This window comes from Pezoporus wallicus, unplaced genomic scaffold, assembly GCF_028554395.1.
Source record: "Pezoporus wallicus isolate ANWC-B61680 ecotype Strahan unplaced genomic scaffold, APGP_CSIRO_Pwel_v1 contig_593, whole genome shotgun sequence".
NCBI lineage: Eukaryota > Metazoa > Chordata > Aves > Psittaciformes > Psittacidae > Pezoporus > Pezoporus wallicus.
Genome location: NW_026642342.1, coordinates 7266832 through 7293380, shown reverse-complemented (window position 1 = coordinate 7293380; position 26549 = coordinate 7266832). Strand labels below are relative to the sequence as shown.

The 26549-nt window shown below is 41.0% G+C and overlaps 1 protein-coding gene across 4 annotated transcripts in view; it reads left to right on the top strand.

Moving 5' to 3' along the window:
* Positions 1 to 26549, top strand: part of BCAR3 (BCAR3 adaptor protein, NSP family member) — a 97954-nt gene that overhangs the window by 53499 nt on the left and 17906 nt on the right. For 3 of the 4 annotated variants that reach the window (XM_057429309.1, XM_057429308.1, XM_057429311.1), the window contains exon 3: positions 2909 to 2948. In XM_057429309.1, coding sequence (XP_057285292.1) covers positions 2909 to 2948 — 40 coding nt within the window. Of the gene's footprint in view, positions 1 to 2908; positions 2949 to 22309; positions 22526 to 26549 lie in introns of those variants that run through there. The other variant, XM_057429310.1, reaches the window with a different exon arrangement.

Genomic DNA, 26549 nt, shown 5'->3' with positions numbered 1-26549 from the left:
GAAATACAGCTTATCTGATTATTAGGAAGCCAAAATGTGTAATAAAATCCATTTTATGAACCCACAATTTACACAGTAATGGTTGACTTACGTGCAGACTCTAATACCTACATGTTGTAGGTAAACAGATGTAAATCAATACTGGTGTGAAGTCAAGCTTATTTGAAGATAAACATTAGCATTTCTTGAAATGTAATAGAATCTGATGAAAGATGAAGAAGTTAGTATTACTGAAACAAACCTTCAGTTTAATTGATTTGAGAGGTGGCAGAGCCTGCAAGTGCCTTTCATCTGATCTGTTATGGGACAGTGTTAATATTTTTTTCTGCAGGTCACCCAATACAAGAAGTGAGAATGTGGCTCACCATTTTTAAGATTCCTCGAAGAGGGAAAATGAAAAGGAAACAAAGTGCTTTATATTTTTTAGATTGCTGACATTATAGGTTTCCTTTGCTGGAATTATATAGCCTAAAGGGCCGTATCATCATTGCTGACAGAGAGCTGAGATTCAGGAGTTAGTTTTGTGATCAAGTAATTTGGTTAGTTACTAGTTAATTGGGCTGCTTAATCTGTTTTTCTGCATATAATGTGGCAGTATTATGGTGGAACCGAGCAACAGGAAAATGCAGTAGTTAATCTTTACTATTATTTAATGCACATCAATTACCATTCCTTGAAAATAACTTCCAAAAAATTGCATGAAAGTAAAGACTTGGACAGCAAGGGAAGATGGGCAGAGAGAGGGTAGGTCTGGTAGGAGAAAGGTGTCTGGGGTGAATAGGGCTACAACATAAACGTCTTTATGTATAACTTGTGCTTGTGGTGAGTTACAGGGTTTCCTACGTTTTGTTGTGGAACAGTCTACCATGTCAAATATTACAGTACTTCTGAAAATATTTGTTACACCAGCCATTTCCTAAAGCAGAAATTCTCAAAGCATGTGGGTGGTGAAGAAAATGTAGGTCACTTCTTTATCTCTTCTGGTTTTCCTGCTTTATATAGAAGTAAAGAGACCATTTTGTCTCTAAAGCTTTTCTGCCTCCTTCATTTTCCTTTGGCTTGATCCATCGTGAAGATTTTTTGTCTTGTACCTTGAGTGGGAATGGTGGAATCTGTAGCAAGGCCAGTCTGCAGGAATGGAGTTTGTAAATGCAGTCCATGACAAAACATGCTTACTGCTGAAGTAAGCTAGTTGTTTGTGTTATTGTTGACACTCGTTTTTTGGAGCATGTTACGTATGCAGTGCTGGTAGATGCCTTGTCCTGAAAGATTCCATGGGCAAGTGAAGAACTTAACTGCAAAGTGTTTCAGAAGCATTTGGTACTGGCTTAACTTCCCACAGATCATTTGAATGTGAAAGGAGCTCAGCCATGCTTAATGACTTTCCTGAACTGATTAAGAATGGGATTCCCCCCCCCCCCCCAAACTCTAGTCAAATTGCAAAGCATTGAGAAATAAAGCTTTTTTCTGTTTTGGAACTTCTTTTTCTTTTTCCTCTGTGTTTCACCCATGGTTGTTTTTTTTTCCCCGGTATGTTTGTATGTAGTTTATGTGCGTACAGACACCAAGCTATCCCTTCTTTGTATATTGGGTGGGAAAAGTTGTAAATCATGCGAATTCTATTTCCATGGAATTTAGCAGCTTTGTTGTTGGTTTTGGTTTGGTTTTGTTTTGTTTTTTTTTTTAAACAAAGCTGGGAATGGAACTTGACCCTGGTTAAATATTGGGATAATGTGAAACAGTAACCCATGAACAGCCTGAACAGCTGAGCACCATCATTTATGGGCAGGGCTAAGGAGTGGGAGGGCTCTGTTCTGTCTATGTGTAGGTATTCTGGGTTAAAAATTCTTAGGGAACCTGACCAAAAACTGAGTATAAAATTATAATTTAACTTCAGGTAATATGCAGTTAAATTCAAAACAATGTTACATCATTGTAACTATTTCCACCAAATATTTATGGGGTGTATGGCAAATGTGATTGCTGTAAGAAGCTCCTGATTGTCTGTAAGTTTGCAGAGTTTTCATTGTGCCTCTTATATGTTTGTATTGAAGGCCAGCACCATGTGTGTCATCCCAGGTTCTGTAGAAAGCATCCAGTCATGTGCTGCAAACTCTGTTAACTTGCTAGTTCTCAAGCAAAAACAAATACAGGAAACTCTTTGAAGAAATATGTTTCTTTTTACTTTTATTTATTGCTTCTGGGCCTTTTGCCATCATATGTATAGAAAATTTGCAAAAGAGATCTTTTTCTTTTTTTTTTAAATAGGGCAATGACTTGATTATCTGGGTTTCAGATAATTGTCATGTTGAAATTGTGATAATGCTGAGAACTTTTAAAAGACTGCAAGAACTGTATTTATTTTTCCAAATGTAAAAATAAAACACTCTACCTTGCAAATCTATGAATTCTTTGCTTTGCTTATATAAAAAGTGAATGCTTTACTTTCTATTTTCTTGTGTTAGCAATGCCCTCTCAATGCTATCAGTAGCAGTAGCTTAAATAAGTAGGGAAGAAATAAAATTAGGACCTATTGGAAGAGCTCTCTTAAGTATATTTCGAATGTTTTAGGTCGTATTTCACATATTTTTAGGTAAGTATTTTCAGACATCTGTTGAAATTTCAAGATTGTTTTTGCTCTGCTTAAGTCTATATAATTAGCTTTATTTCACAGATTAATTACTAGTGGCTCTACTACCTGACCTCCTAGAAGAAATCAGTGATTTATATTGTGAAAAGTTAGATAGTGTAGGTGATCTAGCTATAACACACAGGTTTTAACAAGGGTTTTAACGTGACCTAGTAGCCTATCGCTTGTATGAATGCATCTCTTCAGTATGACATTATACTTGCACTTACCATGTGGTTTTTTTTTTATTTCCTCTCTCCTTGCTTCATTTTCTTACAGAGATCAGAACATTCTGGATCCTACTTTGGAATATGTTAAGGTAAGGTACCATTTCTTATACTCAGAATATTTCATTTGGTGTATAATCAGCACTGCCAGAGCATTTCCAGTCATTTGTTGTTAAATACTGCTTTTGTCTATCTTTTGCTACAGAAAAATTAATTATAAATATCAGATTGCTTTCTGCCTGATTCAGTGAAATGCTTGTGGACATTTTACTTTGGGGGGTAGGTTGCATTTTTATACTGGGGCCTCTTCAGTTTTGTGGTGACTGCCTATGATCTTGCCTTTGTTAGTAGATTGAAAGAATACATATTGCTAATGGATTTCAGGAAAAGTAAAGGAACACATTTGAAAAGATCATAAAAATGTCAGATTAAGGTTTATGGTTTTAGCGATATACTTACTACCATTGCAGCTGGAAAATCACTTCTGGTCCAAAAAGTAACTGGAATCCTGGCAAAATTGTAAATTCTGGTTTCCTTTTGTACAAGATCTAAGTGCTGAAAAAATAAATATAATAAATGTGTATTTTATTAGAATAAATAAAACATTCTGGAGCATTCATGAATTTTATTGAAAAATCAGTCCTGAATTGGCAATATATAAAATTTGGAAGGCGCTTTAGGCATGTGATTCTGCATTGAGAGTCTCTTGCAGTGCTGCAGTTTCCACTGAATTAGTAGCTTTCAACATGTTTCATTTAAGTGAATATTATTTCTGAGAACCTTGAAAAGATCTGGCTTCTATGTTACGTCTCTCAACAATGGGCTTCTTTAATTATTGGGCTTTGTTCCCTTTCTTTTTGAAGACAGTAATCCTCTGAACAGTGTCCGATAAAAAAGGTTAACCTTGGATGTAGGGTATTTCTGTACCTGTTCATGTGCACAGCCTGAATTTCTCAGACACCTGAATTTCTACTTCAGGTTAGAGATTTGATCAGGAAGGAGATTGAGAGACAGTCAGCTGGGTTCTGTTGCTAGAATTCCCTCTGTGGGTGTTCATAGCTGATGGAAATTCAGAGTGTCCACGTTAGGGTTCATTCAGGTTGATCACAGAAGTAAACTAGGAATATGTAATGCAGCGTTGAGAGGGCACTGCCAAAGGCAAGTGCAAATAATTAATTTGCCTGAAAGTGTGGAGGGGTCCTGTGCTGGATTTTATGCCTAGGGTTGGAGTGGAGGTAGGAATTAGGATTTCAAAGAAGAGAACAGGAAGAACAGAACACAAAGGTCTGTGGAAAAGGGACTGCCAGAGGACTCTGAGGACTGCTGCTGGAATTCTGCTCTAAAAAGCTCAGTGTTGCAAGGTCCCTGGCTTCAATTCCAGCCTGAAGTTGGGATATGGTAAAGTAGCAGAGACAGAGGAGGCCAAGAGCCTTCTGAAGAATACTGTAGAAGAGGGGATGCCAAAAGCAACTAAGTGGTGGACATGTTAATTGCCCTATTTAATTTACTGTCTATCTTGCACTGTGCTATATAGAGTACATTGTTACAGTTTGAATAATACGGCCAAGGAGAAGGCAGAGGTTTCATGTGCCAATTCATCAATATGTGTGTCTTGTCTTGTTGCAGCAAGTTCTATATTACAAATGTGGTTTCTGATCTTTTCAACTCTTCTAGTAGAAGCTTGTCTTGGACTCTTGTCAATAGCACTGGTGCTAAGCTTAGTTATTAAAACTTTGATGTCGGGGCAGAAAGCCTGGGGAAAAGAGTCTTGTGAGGGAGAATACAAGGGTTACTGTCGCCTTCTTTTCTCCTTCCTCTTTCATTTTTTCCTGTGTGTGCCTTCACTTTGGAGAACTATGAGTTTTGTCCCCAATTCAGTGACATTACTAGCCCCCCCAACATTTTTTGGCTGTAAAAGTCCAGGTTAGTAATAAAACTGTTTTCAGAAATGTATTCTTACTCCAAAAAAATTATCATTAATGCCAAATAAAGGAGGCCTTTTACCAGTAATTTGTTAACAGTTTACTATGACTGTAAAAGATGTGCCTGAGTTCATAACAGGATCTTGCAACCTCCTTTGCTGACTAAAGTTTCAGTAAATACATGTTCATTGTCTTCTATAACTCACCTTGTAGTAATTACTACATTAATGTTTATAAATTTTCCAGCTTCTTGAATAAATTCTGATGGCAGTCTTAAGTCTGGTATGAACTGCAGAACACTGACCTGCTCAAGTTACAAAGCTGAAAAATAGATTTCTAGCATTTTGCAATGTTGCTTGCACCAACATTGCCATTTGCACAAGTTTGCCATATAATGTGTACATACTTAGTTTGAGCAAGAGGGTTGGTGCCAGTTGACGGCTTTGGTTGTTGGCTTTGATGGGTGATGCTTAAGTGGTGAAAAAAACACCTTTAAATGAAGTGATAGTATGAGAAGAGGGAGAAAATGAGAACTTTTGGGAATCTGATTTTGCTGATTCAGGATACTGAAGTTCTGTGAAACAGATTCATATTTCTGATGCCCAGGAAAATATAGCTAGTAATGTCTCTAGGCAGAGAAGTGTTGATTGACTGACTGAAAACACAAACTTGAATGTTGTGTATGATGTATCAAGCATACTTCAAAACTAGAACAAGCTAATTGTACACAAAGTCTCAATAGCAATTAGTGTTTCATCTCTAAAGAGATTTTGGCTTAATGCATGTTTTTACAAGGCAGATTTTCTTTCAAGTAGTACATGCCACAGGTTTAAATTGTATTAGGGTGGTCTGGCTGCTGGTGATTCTACCCAAGAGTTAAAGTCCCAAGCAAATTGTACTGTCAGGGCCCTGAGGGCACTCATTTGCCTTAAGTGTCCTGACCAGCCTCACTTAGGACTTGCACCCACACCCACAGAGCAAGGGCTCCGTTTAAGCTCAGACTGGGGCCTTCAGGCCCTGCTTGAGCTGTGTCTTAGTTGTGCCTGCCCTTAGCCACGCTGATCCTGCAGCATACTACTTGAGTTTCTTGTGAGTCCCATAAGAACGGTAATTAATACTTGTTGAGAATGTGCTCTTGATGGGGAACTGGACTCTGCTGTAAATAGAATGCAGAAAATCGATTCAGATTTGTGAAAAAATAACACAGTTTTGGGTTTTGTTTGGGTTTTTTGGATCCAATGTGGTGTGTTTCTCAGTAAAAAGAATATGATGGTGTTTGTTGTGGCAGTAGTGACGACAAGCATTGCTGTGTAAGTCACAGAGACTGATGGCAAACTTAAAAGCTGAGTGTATCAATTTGCTTGTTATACAAACCTTTACTTGCTACAATCTGGTGACTAAAAGTAACATAAATAATTCCTTGTATTTCAAAATGCTCTGGACAGAGGAAAGGCAAAATAAATTGTTTTTTTCTCCTGGTCTGTTCTGTTCAAGATACAAGACAGAAAGGGCTGATTATTACATTAATCCTCTGAAGGCTTTTTATTAGAGAATGCTCGCTATAGGCACACTATGGTTTCTAAAAATTTAATGTAGATTACGGGTAACAAATAGCAGTTTCCTGCACCTTGAATATTGATGTATTAGTTCATTCAGTACATAGAAAGCTAATTATACAAAAACAAGTTCTAAGGAAAAAGTACTGATTTGCTGAAGCCTGAATACTGAAGCGTCCATATGGTTTCAGCCCTTCTTTTGTCTTCACAGTCTTGCTGAAACCGTGGTCACAGTTAAATGGCTCTTTCAAAAAACCCCTTTTATGATAGAAGTGAAAACAGGCCAGACTGCTTTGAGTCGGGCTGCTAACCAAGTCATGAAAGAGATTTACAGACACAATAGCACGTTGTACATTCTGTGAGATTTTTACAAGTTTTATGAGCCAAATAATAGATCCATTGGTAGTCTCAGCAGGTTGTTCCCACACCCTGAGTCTGCACATCCACAGAACAGACTCCTGCAGGGGAGAAAGGATCAAGTGCTGGCAGATTTGAGTGTGTCAGAAAAGTTCTTGTGAGTCATTTTCATCAAGCTCATGTGAACTAAAGATAGCTTTCTATCCCATTCCTATTCACTATAAATACTTCAGGATCCTCTAATAGAAGTCTGTGCTGTAGTCATTAAGGCTGTTATCAGGGTGGAAGAAAGAAAACCAGATTTCCCTCCTCCTTTCACATTTCCTGTGGGAATAGTGCTAATGATTACAGAAATACACCAATGAGTTGATAGTATATAGCACCAATGAGTTGATGAGTATTATTTATTATGGCCTGAGGTTTTGGAGTTTGATCTATAAGCAGAAAAATCCCCAAATTTATGACTGATTATCTGCTCAGCGTGATCACAAGGGAAGTTTGTATTTAGATTCAGACTTTAAAAAAGCTGTCAGTGGTCTAAGGAAGTTACAGCTGCAGAAAAAAATTATTCCCTTCTGAGCTCTACTGAAAGATTCTTGTTTGTCTTTGCCCCACAGTGTTCATTTTTTTCCCTGTTTTTACTCCTCCTTGATTTTGTTAGAAAGCAAACTGGCATAGAAATTACTGTCTTTTTGTGAACTCAACTAAAAATCCATTTTTTATGACATTCTCATCTATTGGCCATTGCTTATAGCTTTGCAAGGTAGAACAATATTTTGTGAATTTTGTACAGCTTCAGAGGACTTCAATCAGGTGATGAGGTTTATTGATGCAGTTTATGCACTTGATTGCACAAATGAATAATATTGTGGATATCAGTAAAATATATATGTGAATATTTGACTTTCATATTCTAATGCATTCTAATTGCTGTGCCAAGGAGATAATATGGTACTATTAAACATGGAGTTTGTGTGTGTATGGATGGTTGGGAAAGTTTAGGGGGAAAAAATCTGCATCAGCATGATAAGTAGTTACAGTTTTGGAAAAAATTCTTCCTGATGACATTGGAATTCCATTGCAAGGAGACTTTTTTAGACATGGAAATATATATTAGAGAAATCCCCACTCCACTGGAGAAGTTGCCAAGTACAGTGTATACCTGTTCATGAGCTGCTGCGTATCACTCTCCTGTGGAGACTTGCCTCTTGAGATGCGAGTTGTGACTTGTGAGCAGTAAGTTCGCTGGGTTTATGCATTGTTTGACAGTGTTATACATGAAGTATCTGAGCTTTGAGGAATGCCTGACCCTAAGGCACCAAATGATCAGGAGACTCCTTTTGAATCCTTGTGTGCATATGTGTTGGTTTGGTTTTTTTTCCCTCCTTTTTTCAACTGCAGCAAGGGCAACAGCATGACACAAGGTGGAATTATCAGATGCAGTATATTTAGTTGAGGAGAAAAGGAGTATACTCATACAGCTGACTGTCTTTACACATCTCTCTCTCTCTCGTTCTGGTTTTGTCATCCAACTCAAATAATCATTACCGGTGTCAGTGGTGTTCAGTCATAGATATTTAACTTTTTCCCCATGTTTCTCTATTTACTAGGAACAGAAGCTTGAGAAACATCACTACACAGAAGTTGCCTCTTGTATATAAGCTGTATATAGATCAGAAATATAAGATCCTGTTAGAGCTAATGTAATGTTGAATACCTGAATTGACCTGTCTCACAATGAACACTTTCAGGTCTGATGCTTGATCGGTAGTTGTAGTTACACACTGCCCTCTGGAGGAAAACCCCTCTCAGTGTGTATTTTTGTAATCGGGTCGTGGCTAGTAAAATCCATTTTTCATAATAATTCTGTTGTAACCTTCGTATTAATAAAAAGCCTGTAGTCTGACGGTTGGGAGTTAGCTGCTTTTTTTTCTGCAGGGACACAGAATGGGAAGGGAAGATTTCCCTACCTTGATTTAATTTTCTAGTGGGATAAGTTTTGGCTGTTGCAGTAACTTATATCATCTTGTCTTGTACTTTTCATCCTGTTTTGGTAGTAGTAAAGTTGCTTATAAGATATGCCCTTTTTCTGTTTATAAGGGGCAACTACTTCTTTAAGTATGTATTATAGTTATTCTTAAAAGCTTTCAGCAGCCCAAGAAGATTTCAGAAAAGATTTAAGGTGCTACATACGTAGTTGAAATTCAGCAGCTCTCAGTCATTTACCCTAAAATCATTATGAGAATCTTGCCCTACTTCTTTGGAGTTACTAAAAACTTGTATTATTTATTAGAATGTATTTTTCCATAATTGATGATGGAATCTGACATCCAAGTTTCAGTATTTTCTCATGTTGGATTTTGTTTGACCAACAGGCTAATCTCTGAAAAGATGGTTGAGTAAGCAGTTCAGTAATGATTTGGGTGCAAAGTAATGACTAAAATCCCAGCTGCTGTTTGCAGTAAATATGCAGGAAGTCTGATTCTACAGCTCTGCAAGACAGCACACTTTTCTGTCTGCTGTCCTAGATCATGTTTTCCAACTGGAGAGGTTCCCAAGTTAGCTGTTGTTGTTTGGGGCTTTTTATTCTTTCCCAGCCCCCAATTCCTGAATGCCCTGATTAGCTCAAAGATCGGAAGGGGGGGAGATGTCTTGTGTTTTCTGGAGGATTTTTTTGTTGGTGGTGTTTTTTTCACTTCTTTTATGTATATTTGATTGTTGGGGTTTTTGGCTTGGTTTGGGTTTTGTAAAGTTGTGTTTGCTATGGGAGGGGTGTTTTGGTTTTGTTTTTTTTTTTTCTCAGCGTCCTGTGGGGAGCGCTTTTTTCTCTCTGTGAATTCTCATATGATTTCAGTCAACCGGATAGCGGCTCTATAATTATTCTGGCCTTTATTGCGAAGTCATTTAGCAGTGGCTCTTGCATTCCTTTCTCCTGATGTTGAAATGGAATTTAGGTTATTTTTTGCTTGTGGAGCATGTTCTGTAATGCTGAATATGCTTTGGTAAATCTAAAGTGTTGCTAATTCTTAGAGCAGCATGCACTATCTCTGTTTGCATGTTAAGGGTTAATCTTACATCTGTCCTGTCATGAATTTGACCCAGTTAATGTATTCTGCTTCTTGTATTATTTCTCATTAACTCTTATGTCTGATCTGGAGTCATCAAAAGCCACTACATGTACTGAGATTGCACTGAGCTTTGAGGTGAAAAGTGTCTATAAAATTACCTTGCATTGGTTTCCTTAGCATCACTAGTAATACTAGTGGCAATGGATACTTAGGCGACCTTTTCAGTATCTTTGTTAGCCTTATTCACATACGTGAAACATAAGCTACAAAGGTCTGAATGTAAAACATGGGTAGAAGTTTTGAGGTACGAAGTAATATTTAGTGACAGGAGCCACCGAGGGAGCTTCGAGTCCTCGACAGGACCTGCCCAGGAGCCGGCAGCTCAGCTGACGAGAGCGAGCAGCTGACTCGCACGGGGCGGAGCCTGAAGCAGCGGCACCAGCCCTGGCTGGCTAAAAACCTGCCCCAGGGAGCGCGAGGGACCAGGAGCGCGGCGAGGCAGTTTGCAGAGCGGGCAAACAGAGCGGGTCGAGGCAGTTCGCGCGGGCAGGCGAGCGGGGTGGTGAGCACTCATCGTATGATCAGGGCCCGGTCCGGGAACTCTGCTCTGGCTGCCCCGGCGGTGGCCAGCGTAGGCACCCAGACAGAGCGATGAGAGGGGAGGCTGCAGTGCAGAGCTCGGGGTGTAGAGAGTGCCTGCACTGGTCTGGTGAGGGAAGGGTGCACGATGGGCAGGGCTGCACTCGGTGCTCCCTGGTGGAGGTCCTCCTGCAGCAGGTGGCTGAGCTGCGAGATGTCAGGGAAGCTGAGAGTAAGCAGGAATGCTTGCTCCTGGCCCAAACTGTGCAGGGGCCTCGAGCTTCACCTCTACCTCATGAAGGAAAGAAGGAGGCCGTTAACCTGGGAAGCTGAGAATTAGTGACAAAAAAAAAAAAAAAAAAAGGAAAAGGACAACCAAAAGCAAGGGGCTTCCCTCTAAATCCGCTGTCCCCACGCAGAACCGTTTTGCTGTCCTGCAGGGGGGCTAACGAGGAAACACACTCGCACCAGAAACAGCCGGCTGATGCCCTGGTAAAGAAGATCTCTACTGGTGATGCCAGGAAAAAGCAGCGGGTCGTAGTAGTAGGGGACTCTGCACTGAAAGGGACAGAAGTACTCGTCTGCCGGCCAGACCCCATCTCAAGGAAGGTGTGTTGCCTACCGGGGGCACGGATCAGGGATGTGGCAGAGAGGCTGCCTGCTCTAGTAAGTCCCACAGACTATTACCCACTCCTGGTGATCCATGTGGGTGCTAGGGATATAGATAGTAGTAGCCTGGGGAACATAAAGAAGGACTACAGAGCCCTGGGGGAGGTGGTTAGGGGCTCTGGAGCTCAGATAGTCTTTTCGTCAGTTCTCCAGGATACAGGGGAGGACCTAAAAAAAGCTAGGAGGATTAGCCAGGTTAATAACTGGTTAAAAGGGTGGTGTCATAGTCAGGGGTTTGGGTGTCTTGAACACGGGACCCAAGCCTATAGGCCAGGTGTAGTGGGGGCTGGTGGAGCTGGTCTGATGATAAAGAAGGGAAAGAACAGTTTTGGTAGGAGGCTTGCCAGACTGGTCAAGGAGGCTTTAAACTAGATGTGTTGGGGGAGGGGGGCATCATTCCATCCCAACACACCCAGTCAGTTGCCAGAACCTATAATAAATGCTTGGAGCAATGTAGAGATATCCCAGCCGCTCCAGCCGATGAGCCGGCTTCAGTTGGAGCTCGGCTCAGATGCCTCTATACAAATGCCCGTAGCATGGAGAACAAACAAGAGGAATTAGAGATGTGTGCATGTCTACGGGGGTATGATATAATAGGCATCACAGGAACATGGTGGGATGGCTCCTATGACTGGAATGCTGGAATGGAAGGTTACAGGCTCTTTAGGAAGGACAGGCCTGGCAGGTGGGGAGGGGGAGTTGCCCTTTATGTTAGGGATAGGCTGGAGAGTATGGAACTCTGTCTGGGGACAGGTGAGCAGTCCACAGAGAGTTTGTGGGTCAGGGTTAAAGGGAAAACAGCTATGGGGGACATTACTGTGGGCGTCTGTTACAGACCGCCTGATCAAGGAGAACCTGTGGATGAAGCACTCCATAGACAGATAGGAAAAGCCTCACGCTCACAGGCCCTTGTTCTCATGGGTGACTTCAACCACCCTGACATCTGTTGGAAGGACGGTACGGCCCGGCACAAGCAATCCAGGAGGTTCCTCGATTGTGTAGAAGACAACTTCCTTCTGCAAGTAATAGAGGAGCCGACAAGGAGAGGTGCCGTGCTTGACCTCGTACTCACCAACAGGGAAGGGCTCGTTGGAAATGTGACTCTCCAGGGCAGCCTTGTATGCAGCGATCATGAGATGCTCGAATTTGAGATCCTCAGGACAGTGAGAAGAGCGTGCAGCAAGCTCACTGCCCTGGACTTCAAAAGAGCAGACTTTGGCCTCTTCAGGAACCTGCTTAGGAAGGTTCCATGGGATACAGCCCTAGAGGGCAGAGGGGCCCAAGACTGTTGGTCGATATTCAAGGATCACCTGCTGCAAGCTCAGGAGTGTTGCATCCCAACCAGAAGGAAGTGCAGCAGGAGGGCCAGGAGACCTCCTTGGATGGATAAGGAGCTCCTGTGGAAAATTCAAATGAAAAAAGAGGCTTATAATAAGTGGAAGCAAGGACAGGCGGCATGGGAAGAGTACAAGGGTGTTGTCTGGGAAGCTAGGGACCAGGTTAGGAAAGCTAAGGCCCAGTTAGAATTAAAAGCTAGAGGTATTAGAGATAACAGGAGGGGATTCTACAAGTACATAGCAAATAAAAAAACAGACTAGGGAGAAGGAAGGCCTCCTCAGGAAGCTCTCGGGAGAACTGGATACACAGGATTTGGAGAAGGCTGAGGTTCTGAATGACTTCTTTGCCTCGGTCTTCACTGGCAAAGGCTCTGACCGCACCACCCAAGTCTTGGAAGGCAGATGCAGGACTGTGAGAATGAAGACCTTGCGCCCACTGTAGGAGAGGAACTGGTTCGAGACCATCTTAAAAATCTGAATGTGCACAAGTCCATGGGTCCTGATGAGATTCATCCACGGGTCCTGAAGGAGCTGGCGAATGAAGTTGCGAAGCCGCTGGCCATCATATTTGAGAATTCATGGCAGTCAGGTGAAGTTCCCGATGACTGGAAAAAGGGAAATGTAACCCCCATTTTCAAGAAGGGGAAAATGGATGACCTGGGGAATTACAGACCAGTCAGTCTCTCCTCTGTGCCTGGCAAAATCTTGGAGCAGATTCTCCTGGAAGGCATGCTAAGGCACATGAAAATCAACAAGGTGCTTGGTGACAGCCAGCATGGCTTCACTAAGGGGAAATCCTGCCTGACCAATTTGATGGCCTTCTATGATGGGGCTACAGAACTGATGGACCGGTAGAGCAGTTGATGTCATCTACCTGGACTTGTGTAAAGCGTTCGACACTGTCCCACACGACATCCTTGTCTCTAAACTGGAGCGACATCAATTTGACGGATGGACCGCTCGGTGGATAAAGAACTGGCTGGATGGCCTCACACAGAGAGTTGTGGTCAATGGCTCAATGTCTGGCTGGAGACCAGTAACGAGTGGTGTCCCTCAGGGATCGGTGTTGGGACCGGTCTTGTTCAAGATCTTCGTCGCTGACATGGACAGTGGGATTGAGTGCGCCCCCAGCAAGTTTGCCAATGACATCAAGCTGTGTGGTTCGGTTGATACCCTGGAGGGAAGGAATGCCATCCAGAGGGACCTCGACACGCTTATGAGGCGGGCTGATGCCAACCTCATGAAGTTTAACCATGCCAAGTGCAAGGTCCTACACCTGGGTCGGGGCAATCCCAGGCACAGCTACAGGTTGGGCAGAGAAGAGATTCAGAGCAGCCCTGCGGAGAAGGACTTGGGGGTGCTGGTCAATGAGAAAATGAACATGAGCTGGCTTCAGTGTGCGCCTGCAGCCCAGAAAGCCAACCGAATCCTGGGCTGCATCAAAAGGAGCATGACCAGCAGGTCGAAGGAGGTGATCCTGCCCCTCTACTCTGCTCTTGTGAGACCTCACCTGGAGTATTGTGTGCAGTTCTGGTGTCCTCAACATAAAAAGGACATGGAACTGTTGGAACAAGTCCAGAGAAGGGCCACAAGGATGATCAGGGGACTGGAGCACCTCCCGTATGAAGACAGGCTGAGAAAGTTGGGGCTGTTCAGCCTGGAGAAGAGAAGGCTGCGTGGAGACCTCAGCCTTCCAGTATCTGAAGGGGGCCTGTAGGGATGCTGGGGAGGGACTCTTCATTAGGGACTGTAGTGATAGGACAAGGGGTAATGGGTTAAAACTTAAACAGGGGAAGTTTAGATTGGATATAAGGAGGAAATTCTTTCCTGTTAGGGTGGTGAGGCACTGGAATGGGTTGTCCAGGGAGGTTGTGAATGCTCCATCCCTGGCAGTGTTCAAGACCAGGTTGGACGAGGCCTTGGGTGATATGATTTAGTGTAAGGTGTCCCTGCCCACAGCAGGGGGGTTGGAACTAGATGATCTTCAGGTCCTTTCCAACCCTAATTATTCTATGATTCTATGATTTTTGTCTCTAGTGATCTTGTGGAACTTGGATTTAGATTAATTACCCTTTTTCACCAAAATATTAATGCCTGTGGCTCTCAAATGCTGGCAGTTGTACGCTTCTGTTGGTAATATCTCCACATCAAAATGACAGTGTTGGTGACAGGAAATATTACAAAATGGTGGCATGCATTTGCACTTTAAAAGATTAAAAAACAAGAGTGTTTTTTACTTTTAAGACGTTGAGACATTGTCTGCTTCACCTTGATTTGTGATCCTCTTGTTGCAGAGTTGTTTTCTCTTCTGTCAAATACTGTGATTTTTGAAGTGACTAATCATTTCTGACAAACTATTCTTTCCTGCACCGGATTCAGCCAAGGTGTAATCCTGGACCCACTCCATTGCATTGCAGTAGACACTGGATTGCCTCGTTTGACAGAAAAGAACATGCAGTTTCCCACGAAAGTGATACTTGTGGGGAAGAAAGAAAGGTGATGAATTATAGTATTGCCATACTATGGTAGTGAATATTTTCTCTACCTTGGCAAGAGCAATTCCAGCTGTAATGAAAAGGATGTGAAGATTTGAGTGTGGACTGAGCAGTAAAGGGCATAAACCTTAATTTACTTGTACAGTCAGTTTGATTTTCCTTCCATTTTCAATTTCTGTGCAAATACTTGTCAGTTGACGCTAGAAAAAAGCTGTCTTTGTGTGATAGTATCAGCTGGAGTTCTTGGAGCTTACGGTAGGCTTTTATATACATATATGGATAGGTGTGTATGTATATATGTGTGTATATATATATATATATATATATATATATATAAAAGGTATGAATACCACATAGAATTTTACTCCTTTTCACGTGAGATATTTAAACTGTTAACAGCAGCGAAGATCTGACTGTAGTCTAACAAATTCTGTGTTGATTTTTTTCTTAGCTGTTGCTGAGCTGTGTCTCCTGTGTGGAATATTTACTTTTGTATTCTTTTGGGGGTTTTTTTTCTGCGTATTGTTCCAGAGGAGTTATGCCTTAAAGGTGATAGTTACTGATGTGGTTGGATCCTTTTTGTAATGCTGAAGACGGACTAATACCAAAAGCTGACTGGACATGAAAACATTTGTATTTAGCTCTTTCGCAGCAATGCCCTCCTGCATGTGGTTTTTAAATGTCTATAAGCATGTGAACCACAAGGGGGAGTGAGTATATAGCTTGTGAAAGATTATTAACAACCATTCCAGGTAAGCTTTACTGATAAAACCTATAGAGGCAAAGTTCCTAATCTCTTAGTTTATAGGTAGGAGCTATGCTTATAGATAGTAATTAGAGCAAGACTGGTACACTCAGTGTCTGTACATCTTGCTTCTTTTTGGCGACATTCTATTGACATCCATAGCCCTGCTTTACTGTGAGTCCCCGGGAGCTGCCCCGCGCCTCTTTCCGCCGCCCGGTGAGCGGGTTGGGGCCTGGCCCGGTGCACCCCGGGCTCGTCGCCGTGCAGAGCCCTGTAAAGTCCCGGGGCTGCCTCATCCCTCATGGCCTTCCCCGTTGTAAACCCTCAGGTGGGGCGGAGGGAGCCCTGCCCCGGGGAAGGAGGAAGCCTCCGGTGGGTGCTCACCCTCCCGGGGAGTCCGGGCTGGTGCTGCGGAGCCAGGCCTTGTCCTGCTGCCAGAGGAGGAGGCCTGTAGCCACCTTGCTTGCTCCGTGACGGATTTCCACTTGTAGGGCATGGTTTGAAAGGGTGCTTTGCCTCTGGGCCCCATCCTGGCATGGCAGGGATGCACCAAGGAGCCCTGCCTTGCTTTTTACCAAAGCACTGCTTAATTTGGGGTGTTGGGGTATGTGTTTGTGTACACAAAGCTTGAGGGGGTGGCTGAGACTGGAATGGGAAGAGCCTCTTGTTTCCAGCTCTTGCTTTGTTGGTGGGACTCAGTGATGGCCACGATGGTGCTGAGGCTCCCGTGTTGGTGGAGCTGGAAGGAGAGTTTGTTCACACATGAGGCTGCAGAGCTGGGTGGAGCTGGTTGTCCTTTTTCTTCAAGGTAGATGTTGGGAGGTAACTGCAAGAGAGAAGGGGTGGCTGGTCTATCCCCAAGAAACAAGTGATAGGACAAGAGGAAATGGCCTCAAGCTGCACCAAGGCAGGTTTAGATGGAGCTGAGGAGCAATTCCTTCCCCAGAGGGTGCTCAGACGTTGGAACAGGCTGCCCAGGGCAGGGCTGCAGTCACCATCCCTGCAAGTGTTCACACACCGTGGAGACTAGGCCTCAGGGCTATGGGTTAGTGGCAGTGCTGGAGTAATGGTTGGACTGGATGATCTTAAAGGTCTTTTCCAACCTACTTGATTCTGTAGTTTGCCCTGTGGAGAGGGCAGGAGAAGGAGTATTAGTACATTTCAGTTGGGATGCCATCAATAGAGGAGAAAGCTTTGAGTTTTTGTATGTTGGATACTATTAGGAGCTAAGCATCTGCACAAATGAGGGAGTATAATGCTATGTTGGCTATGTAGAATACCTCTGTGCCTTCAAATCCTTCTGTTAACTCCCTTTTGAAAAGGAGGTATATGAGCTGAGGTGAGCTTGCTGCTTTTGCTTCATCTGAGTGTATTGTGCAAAAATGTGGGAGGGAGACAAGCCCCTTATAAAGGCTTTTGAAAAACTGAGCTCTGACAGAGCCCAAGTGACTTCTGAGTTTTATTTTTGAGTGCTAAACATCCAAAATATCCCTTTGTATAAAAAGGAAGTATTTTTGGATATTCAGGAGTTTTAGATAAATAGCTGATTTTGAAATGTGTCCACTTAATCCTAGTGAAGTTATGGAATTTGTTAATGTTTGAATTATATTTGGAATTGGTATAAATCTCAGACAAACAAGCACTTTGTTGACAGGACTGGGGAAGCTTTCAAAAACAGAACTCTGAAGTTAGCAGTTGTTTTAATGGCATCTTTTTATATGCAAGAAGAGCTCTTTTATGCTCTCCAGCAAAGCTAAAGTTAGACTAATGACATCTTAGCCAGCAGGAAGAGAAGAAAATATAACCATAAATTGTGAACTAATTCTGAACAAAAGGAATTTCATGCCTTTTCATATTTTCTTTCTTCCCTTCCCCCATTCCCTCAATCCAAGGAATAAATTTAAGGAAAGACAGGTGAAGCATTACAAAATTCCTTTGTTTGTACATGGGTTGGCAGACAGTAGATGGAGCTCAAGAAAATGAAGACTAGTTTTTGGTAGGGATCAGTTCTACCTGCTGATGGCTTCTTGACAGGGAGATAAGTAGTAGGAAAACTGTGCCTATTGCCAGATGACTTTAAAGGTTGTATGTCTAGTTATAAAAAATCAGATTTTTCCAAAGGTAGTTGGGTGTCTTAAAGTACAAATTAGGACCTAGTAGGCAGCTTGTAAGCTGGTTGGCCACTTTATTCTTATACCTGCCAGTCTGGGTTTTATATGAGTGAAATTTTCAAAGGTATTTATTCAAGCAGCGTTGAAGGCTAAATAGATGCAAATTCTGGTTTCTCACTATTCCTGTACAACTGCAGCATATTTCTGACTTTGCCTCATGGAACTGCGATAGGAGGAAGAAATTATGCTGACCTCTTCCATACCACGCCTGTGCACTGCAAACAAATGTAATTACAGTTGCTGCCGTCTCTATTGATTTATGCTCAGAAGCTGCAGCAACAGTGTGCAGGAAGTGAGATTATAGAAGAGAACATGAAAGAGTCAGAAAGAATTCACACAGGTATGGTAGGACATGAGCCAGGTGGTGAGACTTTAGACAGTTGAGTTAGGGACAGATGAAAGTAAGCTACACTTGCTGACAATATTGTCATCCTCTTCCTTTCACTTATTCTACACTTTAAAAAGTGTTCAGCTGTAAACAAACAGTTGGCTTGTTTGTAGTGCCCAACAAGCAGTTAGGCACTGCTTGTACTTGGAGGCACCCCCCACAGAACTTTGTTAGAGGTTATGGACCGTGTCTGAAGGGCTTAAGTACTAAAACTTAATGTTAATGGGCATTGTGAAGATGTTTCCATGGACAAATTATTTAGCAGTTGTCCCCTGTTTCCTGACTTTTTCTTACATTAAAAAGAAGAAATACCTAGTTATAGAGAAAAGCCTTATGTATTAAATGAAGAATGTTTCAATCTGAAGATTTGAATGCTTTGATTTTCTTTGGGTTACTTTTTTCTTTCAAATTTTATTTATATTGTACTTTGTTGCAACCTTACATGTACCATTTTATAGCCGTAGGCACTCACAACATGTATATGCATATGCACTGTGTAATAAGGACTTATCTGTATTCTGTATGATATCTTCAGTCCACAGTGAGCTGTGTGCTCTGGCTTGGCTGCATGGTGTATCATATCGGATGTATGCGGTTGACCCTTGTACAGTACACCATGCCTTCTGCATTTACAGCTGGCTTTCTGGTTACTTTCATTTAGTGGAGAGAAATCTAAAGCATTACGTGTATTTCACTGAATATTGTTAGGCTGATTTAAACCATTAATGATTCGTAGCAGTGGTAAGCCACCCGTTCCCTCATCTAATTTAGTCCAAAGTTACTTCTCTGGAACATGAAATCACAAACCCTGTGTGTGAATTATAAGCACTTTCATGAACGTGGGTGGTATTTGGTTCAAAATAATTTCTTGTAGATCTAACTGCTTGTGAGTTTTCAAGTGTTTTTATGGAGTTTGATTGCTTTACTAAAGCCACTTGAAAGTTTGAAGGCATTTTTTTGTGATTAGAGAAAAAGAAACCAAACCCTCCTAGAGCAATTATTCCTACATTGTGTTTTATTTAACCTGTACAATTATAGCAGCCTAAGAGGATTCCCCCAGGGCAGGTTCACACTAACCACTATGAAGGCTTCAGACTCCTGCCTGTACAACGTGCTGTGAGTGGAACTGGGCAGAGTTTAGCTGTGTCAGGAAAACAGTCCCAGTATGCAGTGCTAGGTGAGTGTAATTTAAACCAGACTGTGAAAACACCCTGAATAAATCTAGAGGCTTTGTAATAACACAGAGGGGGTCAGCAGAGACACCTTAATTTCTCTTCCTGATGGACTATTAGGAGCTCAACATAGAATATACGATCAAGCATCCTTAAACTCAAGGGGCCTTGAATTCTATGAACTTAGAAATCCTTTCAGAATAAGCATACTTATAAAAACTGCTATAGCCAGCTATTCTTAGAAACAGATGAAGGGATTATCAGTATTTTAAGGTTCTTGGCAAGAATCTTTGAAAGAAACTAAGCTGATGGTTGAGCTGTTGGTGCTGAAGGGCATTATAAATACATCAATAACTTGACTTAGCAGAAAGATTGTATATTCTAAGGTGCAAGAAACAGATGGTTTATTTCTCATGTGTAGAGTCTAAGAACACAAAGTACCAGCAAATTGTTGCAGGACAGGTGAGGGAAAATATGGCTAAACCCTCCTTTGTTTCTCAGAGTCAAAATTTACAAGTGTAACTCTTATCTACATGTAAGTGTAATTTGGAGCAGCCTGAAAGCTGTTCTCAGTCATGCTGGCTGAAAGTAGCAGTGCAGGAACTAGCATACTATCACCAGAGGCTTCCCCTGTACTTTTTGAGATTCAGTAGTCTTAATTTTCATACTGCTGTGTCACACTCATGCAAAGCCTCTGCTTCTGACTCCTAAAAATGTCATCCCTTTATTGAACTGTATGTGCAGAAGTTGTGTTAACCTTAAATAAAACAAAAATCCCATTAGCTTTGTTAAAAAAAAAGAGATTCACTATCTAAATAAAGCACCCTCTTTTCTGCCAGCTAATACTGTTGACAAAAAGTGTCAGCAACTGCTATATGAAATCGTACAGTATTATTTTTTAAGGTTCATTATTTCTGGCATTCTCACAGTGTACATAATTTTTGATTCTTTACTTACTTCACTGCAGACAGAAAATAAGGAACAGGCAATTACCGTTTGTAATTTATGCCCTGCTGTTCATGTAGCTGTGGATGTAGCACTTAAACCTTTTTCAGTGCTGCTTAGTAACAAGCCTTTCAGATGAAAAATAGACAGGCCCACATTGAATACATATTAGGCCAAATTTACTTTCTAGATTGAGCAGTGCTATTCCCATTGAAGGGGGAGATTGTGCCTACAACCCAAGGAATCTGTTGAAGATATGCTGCTTATGTCCCTTTGCTCTCCGTGGGGAAAAGACTGGAGGGGGTGTATAAGCCTTGTTGAAAAGGTTTGGGAAGGTACGTATGTATCATACATACGTACATATGCAAAAACTTCATTCTTTGCCTCCCCTGTGTTTGTACTATTTGTTTCGGGGGAAGGAACTATATTAAGAATTATATAGTTCAAACTAGACCTAGAGAACTATATCAGTTCTAATTCTGGTGTATCCCTGGGTAAACGAGTCATACAAGAAGTTGCAAAACTAACAGGTCTTTCTGTAAGACATGAAAGTACACGTAAAGCTATTGAGACTGGGGGAAATATGCGTGTGTTAACTAGTGAACTACAATAGCGGTTGGATTTGCAATCTAGAACTTGACAAATTAGGAAATAGATAAAGGGTACTGCGTCTTCTCTATTGTCACAAGTACCGCATCATGCTACTGTGAAGTGCTTCATGTTGAACTCCATCAGGACAGCCACTCCAGCCCTCAGTTTTTAGGAAAGTTGTGGGGTTTTATGATGATTGAGAATCTTTGTGTAAATTCCAGTGCTACTTCTTGGTTTATGTGCCAAGTCTCATTGCTTGATGCAAGCACTGAGGGCACTCACATTGTTCAGTCAATGTAGGAAGGAAGTGCTCTATTATTAGGTGAGAAGTATTGTCTTCCAAGTAACACATCAATAAGTATTTAATATGTGTGCACTCCTAATTATAGAATGATGAAAAAGGCAAGTAACTCTTCCTTTTAACCACTCCTTGGGACTAATTTATTCCTAATCTGAGATCTGAAATACCTGTGATTTCTGGACTTTTTGGTACCATCCCAGTTATAAATGACTGATCTCTTCAAAGCTTCTCTTTTTTTGTTACAGGCTATCTTGTACCCCTCAATCTCGTACATTTTGTTTCCTTTCACCAGTGCTGTTAACTGAGCTGTTGCAGAGGTGAGGTCTTGTCCCTAACAGCTATTGTAATTAGCAGTTATTTGCTTTTTGCCTTTGTTATTGAGAGGGCCTTGAGGTATGTAGGATGGATTCTTTGAGTGATTTAATGGTCAGTAAACTATGAATTACACTGTGCAAGAGAATAGAATAATAAATAAAAATGTTGCTTTTTATTTTTAGTGCTTGTTTACTTTGCCAAATCAGAAGTGTTCCTGAATGCAGTTCTTTTTCTCTAGCATTATGCACAATCCCATGGGACTATCACCAAGCCGAAGCTGTCCATTGCTAGCTTTAAATACTAAAGGTACCTTGGTTGCACCACTAATAGTGTTCATGCTGACAGTGTTGATTTTGTGCTGTTTTTTTCCAAGGACTGCTTGCCAGAGGCTTCCAAATAAAAAATAAACATATTTATCATTTTCTTTGGTAACCTAAGTTCTAAAGGTGTAACTCTTATCTGAGTATGAAGAGGAACAGTCATCAAACAGTAACCAACTGGTTTTCCTCTTCGTTTTTTTCCTTTTGTGTGTTTTGTGTATATATTGTTGATGATGCAGATAGAGACGTTGTGCAATTTAGCTGGAGCAACTGATTAAGCCTTTATCAGTACAGGGAGACAGTCAGGTATTGTATCTCTTCAAGAAGAAAAGTTTGGCTTGAGCTGGTGGCTTAAATACATCTCTGAGGCAGGGGGTACCAAGATAGAAGAGCTAGGATTTCACTGGTGAGTGAAACAGATCACATGAGGCTTCTGACACTCTCTATATGGCATGCTGGAAGCAAGCATGCCAGCAGCCACCGAGTTGATAGTATCAGCTTTGGCTGTGGAAGTGCCGCAGACTGATATGTGAGTAGGGGGTGAGCAGCTCTAGCAGGCAGTGGTGTTAGTAAAAAGCTTGCTATACCTCTGAAAACTGCTAATAGTGGCTGTTTATCTTCAGCCTTGAGGAACCACAAGCAGCAGAACTGAAAATGCCGAAGGATTATAATGTTTTTCAAATGCTGATTGCAGCAATTTGCTGCTTTTATCATCGTAAGTCTATTATCAGAGTCAAGGTAGGTGCCCTTTTTTGATAGCACTAAATAAACAGTGTGCTTGTCAGTAATGCTTTTAGGTTTTGTTCAGAAGTGTTTGTTTTTATATGATGGTAGGGTACAGTGTGTTTTCTTTCTAAAGAACACCTCATTTCAGATCGAAGCTCAAACAACTCTGTTTTATGAGCCTGAAGCTGACTGTATGTTTAGGCACTGAGTGCAAAATGCCCTGGTTTGGAACTTGCTGAAGAGCATTTTAGCAAATCTTCAAGTTTTTAGAATATAAATGGTCAGGCCATTTGGTTCCCTAACTTTTTCATCTACTTGCTGAAAATATAGCAAGTTGTGCTCAGAAGCTCAGGGGTTTTAAGAACTTAAGACAATTTTAGACTTGTCCTTACATTTTTGAACTTATAAAATTACAAAATACACACAATTATATACTCATAGAATGGTTTAGGTTGGAAGGAGCCTTTAAAGATCCTCTAGTCCAACCTTCCTGCCATAGGCAGGGGCATCTTTCACTTTATACAAAAATGCCCTGTATGCCCTAAATACAAAGAAAAAGCCTTTATAAACATTTTGAGCCACACTTACAGAATTGTCTAAGTGACTTGGGAATTGAATTGGGGTACCTAAATAGTAGGTGGGGTACCTAAATAGTTCTGAGGATCTGTGAGTTGCACCTAAGCTTTGCTATCTTTTTATTGAAGATGTATGCTTGAATTACTCCTTGAATAACATAGCATCAGCTCTGTAAATCACTGTGTAATGTGTATAGATTTTTGTGGAGTGCTTCCAATGAGGAAGGATGTGAAGGTTGCTATCTTCTGGCCTGTCAGCTTTTTAACTTTGATGGAGGCACTTAAAAGTGGGGAAGAGCTGCCCCCCTTCTCCCTCCTCCAGTGATTTAAACTTTTAACTGTCCATTTCTGAAAGTGGGGTGTGGGGCTCAGTCTTTTGGGCACACTGACCCTGATCAGACTGTTTTTTTTCTCACTGGGACAAATGTCAGAAGTTATCATCAGAATGGAGCTAAACCTGCTCTTCTGTTACTGTAACTAATTTTCATTTTCATTGTGATTGTAGAGATAAGGCTTAACTCTTCTGTTCTAAAACTTTTGAAATTGCCTCGGGTTTTATTGTTGGCTGTCAGAACAGTTATAAAACTGTTGTTCTTGACCATGCATGCCCTTTGTTTGACTTGGCATGAATTTCTAATACTTAAAATAACAGTGGTGTTGTCATGGCAACTTTCCATTTAGTCTAATACATACAGTCCCTAGAGAAACTGAAACATTAATAGTGTTTGGTGTATGGAAGGTAAAAAATAAATCCTTTTATGTAGAAACAAATTACAGCTGAGCTCTTTCAAAAATGAGGTTCTATTTAAAGAGATTTGCAGCATTTAAAATAGATTTGAATGCATGCTTTCCAGCATGCAGATTTAGCATTAGTTGACTCTGATGAACTGCTATTTTAAGATGTTCTGATGGTAGGAAATGGGGGTGCGTTTGCTTAAGAGAAAGTGGCTGTAGGTATGCAAACAGCTAGTGGCCAAATCAAGTAAGGTCTGCACCTTGGGGCCAAATTATGTACTTTCTATATATGTCAAAGTGCCTAGGATGGTCTGAACACCTGACCTAAGGTGGCTTCTTACTTAATTCATGAAAACATAGCACCTCAAGCAAAATGAGATGAATTTTTAGGTTTTGTAGTAATTATAATTGTAATGAAATACCAAATTGATCCATAACTGAGCTGATGAAGTCTTCAGCTACCCCTGAGAGATTTAGATTCTTGCTGGATTCAGCTGTAATTATGTTGTCTGATTTAATGGGAAACAGTATGTGGCCAAGCTCAGAGATGCCTTCTTGTGTCCTGTCAAAACACAGGAAACAGTACAGCACTTGAATACTCGCGTTTTGCTGTATTTAATTTTAGTGTGTGAAATCGGGATCCCAATAACAGATGTTTTGTTTGTTTTCTCATCTTAATAGAAAATATAATGATCAGTGCAGAATATCCGAACATGGGTCTATTCATTCTTCGGTCATGATGCATCAGTACTTCTGACAATCCCATTTGGTATTCATAGCTGCTTATAGCTAAGGTCAGCTTCTACATTTGAGAAAAATGAAAGGAAACTTCAAGACAAGGGGTTCATGTTTGATTCAAAAGGAAAAAAAGTTGAGAGAATTCTGAATTATGACTTAATGCCACGTCCAAGACAAAATATTGTTCTTCATTTTTTGCATTTTTGGGAAGAATTAAGACCAAATCAGTGATAAATGATGACTTAAAAAATGAAGAGGTCTAAATGTATAAAGTTAACTTAGCCAGAAGACAGGGTCTTTTAGTTGTAACTAGTATAGTTGTCATGATTGGAGGCAAGACCTTGAAGTTCAAGTATTTTCATTCTTAGCTCTTTGCCATGATTCACCCTCAGATGAAGCTGTGCAAAAGGGGAAAGCCACTCGAATTATCAGGTCTGTCAAGTTTCAAAACTTCCAGCACATTGATCTAGCTCATTACTGAGTAATGTACTAATGCTATGAATGTGGCATGCGTAAGAAGCCTTTTATAAGTAGCTACTTATTGCAAGTGCCATCTTTTATCTTGGATGAATTGCAAATACTTTTTATAGATAGTAGATCTCAATTAATATTTCTTCAGTATGTGATGATCTAAATCTGTTTTGCTGGCATCCTCAGGCTTCATGTATCCAGTTTCAGCATGTACGTGGAGGCAGTTGGATTTGATAACATAAGTCATCACCACCCAGCATTATGGGTCTGCCTTTTCGATGTTAGATGTGGCGGTGCTGGGGAGGGCCAAAATGACAGGCAGAGATTGACTTACCAAAATGATGTAAAATTTTGTCTAGCTCCCTGAACTTTGATCCCCTGTTGCCTTCCTGCTGAGTTTGGGGTTTAATGAGTCTGATATTATGTAATTGTTTTTCAGTTTCCCATGGTAATTTTAGACAGTTTATTAAACTTTCACCCCAGTGTACTGTCTATCTTAAATATATAGATAGCACAAGGACCACTGGTACTCTGTAAGTGATTCCTGTTCTGTGGGAATGGGAGCGTTGCCCAGTAGGTACTTACGCATTTAACTTCTTGGTAATACCTTTCATTTAGGTATTTCTCAGATTAAAAAAAAACACAACACTACACAGCTTCTAAGATCCTTTTGATTTGGTAGTCAAAATCCCCAGAGTCACTGAGTGAGGAGATTAGGAGTTGGCTGACTCAAACTCGGGATTTCTCAGGATCCGTATTCTAGAAATGAGGCTGTCCTCCTAGCTCTGGATGTGGTCCTCTAGAAAGTTAAGGGTTTGTTATCAGTGTAGTGTTGTAGTGGAAAGTGGATGCAGAGTGCACTAGAATTAAGTCTTCCCATCACCTTCAGCTAACATTAGGCTGAAGTTGGTATTAGAAGCCTTTATTTTCCTCCTCCCAAACATCTCGCTAGTTAATAAAAAAAATGGCAGCTTTTCTGTGAATGTCAGGCAGACTGAGAACGTGCCCATGATGGAGTGTATTTGATTTGAAAGAGCTGTCACAGTCATGATGGAAGTTTTCATGGTGATTTGTTATCTTTTCATCAGTGATCTCAAAAGTTGTCACCTGTTGTCTAAACAAGCACACAGAAATCTTGTGGCTTCAAAATTACTATCCTCCTATGTTAATTAATCTCTCGGAGTGGTTCAAGATTTCTCTCCAGTATCTTGGGCATAGTGAAAGTTTTTATAGATGTTCTATGTCTCAAACAACAATTAGTGATAAAGAAAACTAAAATCCCACAGAAGCTGGCTGTCATCTATGCAAAGAGACTTTTAACACCCATTTTGTACCTCCCATTACTTAATATAGCACTTGTTACAGTCCTGTGTGAACTCTGTGTGCTCTGGAAGATGAAGAAAAACTGTACCTGTGAAGAACATTGCCACAGTTGTTCAAAATTTCCAAGTTAATTAGAAATTGGTTTCCTAAATTTAGAAATTCCCTTTTCCCTGTTAGTTCTTTCTGGAAAAAAA